Consider the following 11785-nt stretch of genomic DNA (forward strand, 5'->3'; position numbering starts at 1 on the left):
TTTTCCCCCTTTGGAAATACTCAGGGTCCAAGCCGAGTAGCTCAGTTCCTTGTGATCTATGCACCAAGAAGGGGAATCTTAGAAGTGTGGAGCACACAGCAGGGACCTCGAGTAGGAGCTTTCAACGTGGGAAAGCACTGCAGGTAAGCTGCAAACCCTGGCATTTTCCTGGTTACAAAAAGGAATGCTTTTATTCAAGTCTTTATTAAAGCTGCTTAGTAGGTTGCAAGTTGTTTGAGAATTGCAGTGTTCTTTATTCTGGTTTTCCCTGCCCAGTGCCTGCTATATAATTAAGGATTAAGTATTTAATAACAAAAAATCTTACCATGATACACTACCGAATTTAATAAAGTTACCTGTGGTGCTGCCATTTATCCCCATCCCTTACTTACGTTGTGGAGGCTCAAAAGGAGAGATTGCTTCGGATTCCTGTGGTGATGATGTTAAGTGAGGTGAGCCTTTGTTTGGCATTGCTACATAGGCCTGACTCTCCTTCCATTTTCTAGCACATTTTAACAAGGCAGAACTCTACCAGTCAGGATTTTATTTATGCTTTTGGTATCAGTTAGTGTTTATTTGCCTTATTAGTGCTCCTGAATTGATAGTAATGTAGGGGGTCCCTAGATATAATAAAAGCACTTTTGGCATTTCTCCTTTTTCTCTAATAATCTTACCATATTGGTTTGTGACTTCCTCAGGCTTCTGTATCCTGGCTATAAAATAATGGGCTTAAATAATGTTACCAGTCAGAGTTGGCAGCCACAGACTTACCAGATCTGTCTTGTTGATCCAGTGTCTGGAAGTGTGAAAACAGTAAATGTTCCTTTCCATTTAGCACTGAGGTAAGATTCATCCAGTTGTCTCTCTGCTAACTTTTCCATCCCTTATTTTGCTCTTTGTTTTGTAGTTACCATTTTGTTGTTGTTTTTTTTTTTCTCATTAGATATCTTTAAAGTTAAATAGGAAGAATATAAAGGAAAAGAGTTGGAGTGTGTCAGATTTAGAAGGAAAGCGATATCACATTCTGTAAGAATTTGTTGTATTTATTGTTTTAGTGACAAGAAGTGCGAACGAGCCAAGGACATGCACCTAGTGAAGAAGCTGGCTGTCCTGCTGAAAACAAGACCTCCTAACCTCGGTGCGCGTCCTTTAGCAAAAAAATAATAACGCATACCCTTGGTCATTTTCTAAATTAATAGCATATTGTAAATGCAGCAATCAGAATATTTCAGTTCATTTGTGAGCTGTTGTAACTCCTTGAAATAAGGTGAGGTGCAAGTAATCATGTATATTTTTTATTGGAATTGCTCTGTAAATATGAGGCATGCCCTCTGGGAGATATTAAAATTTGTAACAATAGAACAATAATGGGAGAGAAACCAGAAGTCCCTGAGGCTGGCTGATAGCTACAAATATGTGCATTCTTCTTTCAGAATAAAGTTTACCTTGTAACAAAAGTGAAAAATTTACCTTGGTTAATTTTCTCTTTGTAGATTTGGTTGAAACACAAATAAAGGAATTAATTCTTGATATTAAGTATCCTGCAACCAAGAAACAAGTAAGTATGTATAATATGTGAACTTTCCTGCTGAGTAGCTGGGGCATATTTCTCTTAAGAAGGTCTTTATTTTCCTTTTTCCCTCTAAACATGACAGGCTAACCTCTTCTTTTCTGGTTTTTATTCACACATCCTTTTTATATTCACATTTGGAAGTTCCTGTTGTCTCTCTCCTTTCCTCCTTTTTTTAATTAACATTACCATACACATGTGTGCATGTTTGAAACACACACACATCTATACATAACATATACTCAGAATAAAGAATAATAATGAACACATATGTGTGACCACCCACCTTAGGAAATAGAATGTTACCAAGAACTCTGAAGAGCCCTACGTGTCCCTCTCTCTTTTGCTTTTTATAGTTGTATTATTTCTGTATGACTCCTTTAAAATGTCGATGCATTTTCTGCCTTTTAAAACTTTGTATCACTGGAGTCATGCTCCGTGTCTCCTTCCTGTGACTTCATTCCTTCAACAGTATGTTTCTTTGAGATGTCCCTGTTGATGCCTGCAGCTACAGTGGACATGTACCGTGTCTGCTATACTTGGTTCACTCTCCTCCTGTCAGGGGGCATTTAGAGTTTCCAGTTTTTTCTATTACAGTAATACTGTGATTATCCTTGTACATAGGATACTACGTATCTTTATGTTCCCAGGTGCACATATGCGAGAGCTTCTCTTGAGTTTGTACCTAAGAGGGGAATTGTAGTGTACTGAGCTTCTCTAGCTGTACTAGCTGATGAAAGATTGCTTCTCAAAATACTTGCACTAATGTATGTTCCCACTTGTACCGTTTAAGAGGGCCTGTTCCTCTACAGCCTCAGCATCCCATGGTATTGGCAGACTTGTTGCTTTTTGCCAGGTTTGTGGTTCTAATATGACAACTCACTGTGATTTCTTTTACTCGCACCCTCTTCTCCAAACCCCTCATAATGCTGCTCAAGTTCTAACTCTATAAATTCTTTTTTTTTTTTTTTTTTAAGATTTTATTTATTTATTCGGCAGAGAGCTCAAGCATGGGGCCGGCAGGCAGAGGGAGAGGGAGAAGCAGGCTCCCTGATGAGCAGGGAGCCCGATGCAGGGCTTGATCCCAGGACCCTGGGATCATGACCTGAGATGAAGGCAGCCGCTTAACCAACTGAGCCACCCAGGCGCCCAAAGTTCTAACTCTTTAAATTCTTACACAGCACTTCAATCCCTGTGGATACCTCTGAACTCCTACTCTGCTTTTAGTCAGAACTGGTTAGGTAATGGCTACTTGTTCTCTAATTATTTCTTGTACATGAATCCTAGCTCACCAATCTTTTCCTTTTTACCTCTTTTAAGCTCCTCCAAGTAGGGACCTCACCAAATACATCAATTTCATAATCCACAACAACTAAAATAATGCTAGATATGTGGGAGTAAAAATTTAGTGAATATTGATTTCTTCCCTTTTATTTTACTGTAGCAGTCATTTTTAAAAAATACTTTCTATTGTTTTATTGTAGAACTGGCAAGTCCCTGTGACTTTTTTTTTTTTTTTTTTTTTAAGAGAAGAAGGGTGGGGAGGGGCAGAGGGAGAGGGAGAGAGAAATTTAAGCAGGGCTCCATGCCCAGTGCATACCCTGACACAGGGCTTGATTTCACAACTGTGAGATCCTGACCTGAGCTGAAATCAAGAGTCAGATGCTTAACTGACTGAGCCACCCAGGCACCCAAGTCCCTGTGACTTCTAATCAAGCTTTCCATTCTGCTGACAGGGCTAATTGGTTCTCCTCTTTCTCGGGACAAAGTCTCAGTTAATGAAAGATGACATTCCTATGACAAGGTGGGCATCCAAGAGAGGTAGTTTAGAGAACCTGTGGTAGAAAGGGAGGGTTATAACCCAAACAGGGCTTCTCATTTTGATACCATCTTTCTTGTCTTACTTCATGGAACAGCAAAATTGGAAAAGTTCAGCGTACTACAGACTGTCTTCTTGACCTTTTTAAAAATTATTATACTACTGAATTGTGTGTGAAACTATGAATTTTATAAAAAATGCTGGAAAAGCTCATAGTTAAAGTTGTGTATTGTTTTTAACACTAAAGGGAAAAAACAGTTCAGGCTTTGGAAGAATGAATAAATAGGCAAGTGGTAGATAGAACAGAGACAATTGCGTTTTGCTGGGTATTTGCCTTTTTCAGTCACTTTCTTTATATCCACCATGTAGTTGCCTCATCATGGGCTTGACCACCCTCTTGAGCCACCCTTAGAGCCCCATTTCTTACCTACACACACACACACACACACACACACACACACACACACAGGTGGTTGTGTTACAGTCTTTGTCTCATGCTACATTCTCAGCCAACTTTTGAAATTATTTAGTCTTATCAATAAAAAGCCAGTTTAATGGCCAGTTTAATGGAAAGGATAAGTATGAACTTTAACTGCTGTGTCTACCCATTGGTGATTCTGATGGTTGCTTCTTTAGGCATAAAGAGAGATTTTGGAACTGGTGGTGAAGCCTCTTAAGTATCTGCTGGGGGAGGGGCAGGAAGAGGAAGGTGGGGTGAGGTAGGGAGCATCTATATACCTTGCATGGCCTGTATATTCCCCCAGCCATGCTCAAATGCAGTCATTAAACAGTAACTAAGTTGTCAGCTTTCATCATTGACACAACAGTAACAGCCTCTGCTTTTCATTTATGCCGGTGGAGTGTAGACTTACACTCTTTTTATTGGTGAATAGCTTTATCATGGTCCCTGTTTCATCTTGGCCATTCTGTTAAATAACAGTAGCCTTCTAGTTGTTTCATTCTGGGTCTGGATTTTTTGCCATTCCACCATAAGGTGCATGAGATGAAATTGATTGCGTAATAGATATGATGCAACTCTCCTTCTCAGGTACGTACACGAAAACATCTTAATTATGGAGCTTCCCTTGGAAATTTGGGGTACTGAAGGTGTTGGCATAAATATGAAATTTAAAAAACAAAATCGTTGCCTTCTGATTGTTAGAATTGCTCAATATCTTTCTTGTAGGCCTTGGAAAGCATTTTTGCAAGTGAACGATTACCATTTTCCTGCTTTAGAAACATCACTCAGACTTTAATGGACACTTTAAAAAATCAAGGTAATAGGGTTTGTACTGATTGGAGGTTCTGGTCTTCAGATTTTATAATTCTGATTATAAAAAGCTATTCCTGTTTATGATATCATCATGTTACTTCAGTGTGGAAATACTACAAGAAATAAGGAAACTTATTTCATACCTTTAGTATTTGGAGACTTTTTTATTCCCTACTTGGTGTATGCAGCTGATCTTCATCTGAGCTTTCTCTGAATATACTGTTTCTTTCTGTAAATATTTCTCTTAAAAATCTTTCTACCCTGAGGAAAGACACCAGTATAGGATGGTGAGAAGTGGTTATTTTGTTACAGTCGTACTCCTGTGAAAGGCAGCAGCATGAGGGGAGAAAGTTAGCTGGTGGTCTGCAAAAAACAGTGGCGCTTTCTTGCTTTCAAACTGTCTTTTACTTAGCTTTATGGAAGGAGAATGATTCCTGTAGATGAAGCATTCTTTAAATTTGTTTTGACTGGGATAATGATTTTTAAAAAAAGTACACTTTGAATTAACGTTCTGTTACTGTATGGAATCCACATTTTCTCCTCTACTTCCCTCATGAACAGTAAGGACTTCCAAAATTGGACTCTAAGTATAGCTCTGAGTTTGCTGGTTGTTTTTTACTGTTCAAAATTTGTCTGAAAAAGAACTACATCTCTAACTGTGGGATTTTAACTCTGTACTCTGTCCAGCTGACCCAGCAAAATTCAGTTTATTCTCAATACCTAACATTAATTAAATTATAGTGTGTATTGTGCAGACTTCGTCTAGCTGTGACTTTTTGCTTGTCATGTTAGTTATATAAAGCCAGCTTTATATTTATCTTTAAGCCAACTTAAAGTGGTTTAATAAACAGATCATAGTATCCCCTTTCAAGACTTTAAGCATCCTAATGTTGAGATTTTTTTTCAACACATATTTAAAGCTGACTTTTGGAAAATAGTGAATTTCTTTAGTATATACAGCTTGTTAGAAATACATCTTTTAAAAAGCATAGTATGTTTATAAAGCTCCCCCATCCCTCCAGGCTTTACCGAAATCTCAAAATTTATTGAATCAGAATTTATCTTGCACTGGACGAGATAAAAGTAAACCAAATACCACTGTTGGAATTCTATAAAATCATCACCAGTTTCAACTTCTACCCATAATTGAGATTCCTGAAAATTTCACCTATTTAATATGCTAAGTTTTATTGTAGCTATACCAGCTCTTGGAGGTAAAGTCCCTGCCTTTTAAAAGAGTAGTTGTTTTATATTAGATGATAAATATTTAAATTATCATGAGGGAATGTATTATATAGAGAGTATTTCTCTTTTTTAAGAAAAATAAAAAAGCCTGATTGATGGAGAATGTTAAGTAGAATTGTACTTTGGTCTCTTTGCCAACCTTCCTTGAGGATAAATCTGTTACAGTCCAGAGTTTGTGCTTGAATTCTGGTATCTTTGACCACCATGATAACAAGAGCCAGGCAGCTTTCTATTTGTCTGTCCTCTGTGAACAGAATGGGTGGCATATGAATTATGGGGTGAGGGAGAATATTTTCAAAGCTGTTTCCAGATCATTTTTTAAAAATTTGAGTATTAGACTAAGATAGCTCTTTTTTTCTTTTTCTCCACCCCCTCCTCCACTAGTACTATGCCTTATTTCATTAAAAAATTTGGACATTTTCCATGATGAAAAAATCATCTTTGTCTTAGTAATCTGTTATAGCTTAAGTATCTCAGTATTTAATAGACTAGAACATCAGAGAAGTATAAAATACTATGAGTGTTAATGAAAGAAAGACCTTTTTATAAGTTTGTTAAATATATCTCTTTAATGTATTTTTTCCTCCACCTTTTAGAGCTTGAGTCTGTTGACGAAGGATTGCTACAGTTTTGTGCCAATAAACTGAAATTACTCCATCTTTATGAGTCTGTCTGTCAGTTAAATTCCCTTGATTTTCATTCAGACACACCATTCTCGGATAATGTGAGTAATTCCATTCCTCATTATACAAAATAATCTCGATTATTTTTAATTTTTTCATTGATAGTAAAAACGTAGAAAATTGAGAATTTTTATGAAGGGTAAAGGTGTGTTTTCTTTATAAGACCTCCTGCTGGCTCTCTGTGCCGTAGTGCTAACTTTGTATTATTTATGCCAAGATATTACAGTTTATTGTTAATCCATTTTCACTATCTTAGAAGCATTTGGTTTCTCTCAACTCATTTTTTCAGGTTGTTTCTGACAACATAACTGGACAAGATTTGCCAATTAAAATATATTCAGTTTACTGAAGTAGCAAAACTTTAATTTCTTTTAAAGAAAAAAAAAGATTTTGCTAAACAGAAGAGACTGGGTTTTCAGTGGTTTTGTGAACAAACTCATACAGCTTGTTCTCTTGTCTACTACGTAATACTTAAATAGAAATTCTGTCTTACGTCAAAGTGTTTAATATTATAGTAAGATTATAGTAAATATTCTATGTTCTCATTCTGTAAAACATTAAAAAAATGGCAGTACCTTGTAATCTTCATTATGGTGCAGTATTGGTAATTTCTGGGGCATGTATGCAAAATTCTTACTTTTCATACAGAGAAACAGTTTCCTTAATAGAGAGTAGAGAGAAAGGTTGTCCTCTCTTTCTCTCAGATTACCGTGTGACTGTGGACAGCCTGCTTGCCTTTAGGGTTCATGTCTTCCACATATCTAAAGGAAAATTATTATTTAAGTGATTTTAGTGATTTGTCAAGTCACTGATAATATTTATAAAAAATTATCTGGTGTATCTGAAACTTAATTGAAGTTTAAAGTGGAAACCTTTTATTTTATACATACGTGAATAAAAATTTTTAAACAGAAAAATGGAAGATTTTCTCTCTATATTGGAAACTACTTAAAAATTCTAACAATTTTTTTATCCTTGTGATTATAGATGGATTTCATAAAGCATTTTAACAGCCTTCATAATATTCTGTGATTGCTATTATAAACAACAAAGCCATTTTTCAGGATCTTTTTCTTTTTCTTTCTACTTCAGCAATAGTATAAAATCATTTCAAACAATAAGAAGGTTCAAGTTGACTAAATTATGTCTGCAGGATTGCCTAGATATTTCATAGATTCTTCAATGCCTAATTTTTTCATAAGATCCAAACTTTCCTACCTCACCAAAGAAAGTTAAGTATATGTCATTAGTAATCCCCTGCAGAATTCACTTGATAGCCCCAATACAGGATGTAAAGATAAAAATTACAAAATTTAAAGTTATCAGTTGGCTGATTGCTCTTTATTATTATTTGAAGCACTTTTTAAGAATTAAAATTGTATTTTGCTGTGAACTCGTTTAGATCCTTCAAAAAATGTGTAGTCCACTTCTAGGCTGAATGGCTAATCTTGTGCGTGTAAAACTAAAATTCAAGTCTGGAAACATTTTTGTTCCTATGGGACGTAGTTCATATAAGCTCGCTCATATATAATAAATTCAGTACAGCTTTGAACTACTGGTGTGTGTTCATAGCATTCTGCAATTTACTACTTGTTTTTAAAAACAGCATGTGGCGGGGAGAAAGTTTTGCTTGCTATGGTGAATTTAGGGTTTTTTAAGCATATGCTTGTGTGTGTGTGTGTATATGTTTATCCCTAATTTAGAAAAATAATAGTAGTATCAGGAGATGTTTTTGCACGTATGGTCTGTAAAGATAGTTTGAAAGGTGGGCAGGATATGTCTCTAACTTTTTTTTAATTTAATTTAATTTTATTATGTTATATTAGTCACCATACAATACATCATTAGTTTTTGATGTAGTGATCCATGATTCATTGTTTTCGTATAACACCCAGTGCTCCATGCAGTACGTAACTTTTCAACCTCTGTATCCCTGAGAGCCACATAGAGGATGTATGTGTAGATACAGTGAGGCTTGGTTTCAGTATTTTTTATTGTGTTTATGCTGCTTAATAAATAAACATTCAAATAGGCCTTTAGTTTACTTAGAATCACAAGAGTTGCAGTTGATACTCTGGCGATTTTTTTCTGATTCTAAATTAATGCAACTTTAGTAAAATTCAAACATTTTAGATGAGTATAGAGTATTCCCAAGAAATTGTATAAAAATCGTACTTGTAATATGTAGTGTTTCAAGATTAGTTCAAGTTACTTCCAATTCATGAATTTGTGATTAAAATTTTAAGCAGAGTACATTAGAGCTATCACAGTAATTAACAAGTCATCATTTGCTTATAGTCTTGCATTTCACTTCAAATAACGGGGTTGACCCTGATGGCAGAGTCATAGGAAGAGATACGGTGTATTCACAACCTTTTTTTTTTTTTTCCTATTTTTTTAAGGACTTGGCTGTGTTACTGAGGCTTGATGAAAAAGAACTGCTTAAGCTCCAGGCATTACTAGAGAAGTACAAAGAGGAAAAAACCAGGACTGCTACAGTCCGATTTTCTGATGATAAGGATGGTGTGTTACCTGTAAAAACATTCCTGGAATATTTAGAATATGAGAAGGATGTGATCAACATAAAGAAGATAAGTGAAGAGGAGTATGTGGCTTTAGGTAGGTGGAATGATAAAACTGCTCTTTGAATCCTGCCTCTTCTGGCAGAAAGCCTGGCAGGAGTTTACAGCATCTCAAAGGTTCAGTTTGTTTTAAAATTAACCTAAGAATTTAATGTGTATTTTTCAGTGAACAAAAACTACTCTGGATACGTAGGCATTATGTCATACAAGTTTTATTGGTTAAAACGTGTACTAAAGAGACAGTGTTAGGTGATGATTTGCCCTCTGCTTTAAAATCAAGCAAACTGGGGTGCCTGGGTGGCTCAGTCGTTAAACGTCTGCCTTCGGCTCAGGTCATGATCCCGGGGTCCTGGGATCGAGCCCCGCATCGGGCTCCCTGCTCAGCGGGAAGCCTGCTTCTCCCTCTCCCACTCCCCCTGCTTGTGTTCTCTCTCTCGCTGTCTCTCTCTCTGTCAAATAAATAAATTAAAAAAAAAAAAAGTTTAAAATCAAGCAAACTGAAACATTAATTTCTTTTTTCTCATGCTGGTTTGCCTCTCTGGGGATCTGGATTGCAATTCAGGAAGAATATTAGTCCAAATGGTAAGTAGCCATTGGTTAATGCATTTTGCTTTTGTTTTACTAGGTAGTTTCTTTTTCTGGAAATGTTTGCATGGAGAAAGCTCTACCGAGGATATGTGTCACACTCTGGAGTCAGCTGGACTTAGCCCTCAGCTGTTGTTGGTAAGCTTTCTTGTTGCACATTTTTCTTCCCTTCTCATGTCATCCAGAAGTGTCAGTCCTTTTTTTTTAACCATTGTCCGAAGCATATCATAGAACATACATAAAAACCTTCCAAAAGTGATCGAAGAAATTTATAATCACCATATTTAATTGAGTAGTATTATTTTATTTTTCTAATTCCCTGTAAATTGTAGCGGGCATATTCCATGGTCAGCCTAAAATAAATTTAGAATCTGACATGTATGCATGCATTTATAGTGGATTGTGATCAACAGTGAAATTGATCATATTAGAAGTAAAAAAGATCTTATTTAGAGAACAAAATCAACTTCCCTTAGAGCAATACAGAATTGTTATCAAACATTCCCAAACTTTGAATATAGGTTAGGGTTTAGTCTCTCTGCTATAACAAATGTAAAACAAAAGAATCATTCACTAGAAAACAACACCACCACTGATTGTTTGCCCTTCTGCACAGGACAAGGGAGGTGACCCTGCCGTCCTCCCTGGTCTTTACCCTAACCACTCACATGCACACATACACACACTTTCGCATCCCCAGTAACACCCTACATTTTGGCCAGGATCTGGGAAAGCTCCTCTATGAGCTTGTTGACTGTGTTCATGTATTGTTTTAATTGAACATTTACATCCTTTAAAAACAGATTCCATTCTTTGTTCCTTTGCAGTATGTATGTCAGGAAGTAAGGCAGTTAAAGATATGCATAGGTTTTACATGGATGTTCATAAGTGGCTTTATAAGTGGTTAGGGTATAAGATGTCAACATTAGGGGAGGCTGTGGAAAGGGTGCATGGGACTTTGTTGTGCATTTTTTTTTGTGCCCCTAGTAAATCTATAACTATTATAAAATAAAAAGTTAAAAAGAAAGGAGGTATTTATTATTCAAATTTGAGATGCTTAAATAAGATGAGTACAAGATACTTCTTATTTTTACATTATGTTTAATCAGTATCAATAAAATGTCTGCATTAAATCTGGGGTTCAAGAAACATTGGGAAAAATGAACCTCAAATCTTTCCTCAAGCCATATATAAAAATTAACTCAAAGTGGAACATAAATATAAGAGCTAAAACTACAGAACTTACAGAAGAAAACACAGGAGAAAGCTTGATTCAGGGAAAGATTTTATAGGGCACAGAAAGCATGAACATAAAAGAAAAATATTGATCAATTACACTTCATCAAAATTCAAAACTTCTGTGTTTTAGAACTGTTAAGAAACTGAGAGGCAAACCTCTCTTTCAAAGCTTACATTTGAAAAATGAATCCACATTAAGAAAGAATTTATATGACTCAGTAATAAGACAAACAATATAATAAGGAAAGCGAAAGATTTGAACCATCACATTACCAAAAAATATACTTACAAATGGCAAATGTCACCTGAAAGGTGGTCAGCATCATTCACTGTTAGGGAAATGCGAAATAAAACCACAGTAGACTCTTTCTCAAGAGGATGACTGAAATTAAGACTCCTGATGCACCAAGTGTTGATGCAGATGTGGGACAATTAGAACTCCCAACACAGCTAATGGAAATGCCAACTAATACAACAACTTTGGAAAATAGTTTAAAAGTTTATTATGATGTTGAACAGAGATGTACAATAAAATCCAGCAATCTCATTCCTAGGTGTTTTTCTAGGAGGAATGAAAACATATGTTCACATAGATTTGGAATAAAATGTTAACAGCTTTAATCATAATAGCCCAAAATGCAAACAACCCAAATATCCATCAACTGATAAGTGGTTAAGTTATGGTATATCCATACAGTGGAATGAACTACTGATACACAAAATAATTGTGTAATAAATAAATGAATGAATCTCAGAAGCATTACACTAAGTGAAAAGATCCAGAAATAA

The 11785-nt window shown here is 35.8% G+C and overlaps 1 protein-coding gene across 1 annotated transcript; it reads left to right on the plus strand.

Moving 5' to 3' along the window:
• Positions 1 to 6: 6 nt before the first annotated feature.
• LOC145719178 (rab3 GTPase-activating protein non-catalytic subunit-like) lies at positions 7 to 10649 on the plus strand. Its single transcript, XM_081810692.1, has 8 exons — positions 7 to 143; positions 699 to 842; positions 1056 to 1138; positions 1494 to 1558; positions 4576 to 4666; positions 6504 to 6631; positions 8993 to 9209; positions 9798 to 10649. The coding sequence occupies exons 2-8, from the start codon at positions 724 to 726 to the stop codon at positions 9986 to 9988; spliced, it is 894 nt and encodes a 297-aa protein (XP_081666818.1). The 5' UTR covers positions 7 to 143; positions 699 to 723; the 3' UTR covers positions 9989 to 10649.
• Positions 10650 to 11785: the final 1136 nt, after the last annotated feature.

The sequence above is a fragment of the Leptonychotes weddellii genome, unplaced genomic scaffold, assembly GCF_054177405.1.
Source record: "Leptonychotes weddellii isolate Sample4059 unplaced genomic scaffold, ASM5417740v2 HiC_scaffold_3323, whole genome shotgun sequence".
In the NCBI taxonomy this organism is placed as follows: domain Eukaryota; kingdom Metazoa; phylum Chordata; class Mammalia; order Carnivora; family Phocidae; genus Leptonychotes; species Leptonychotes weddellii.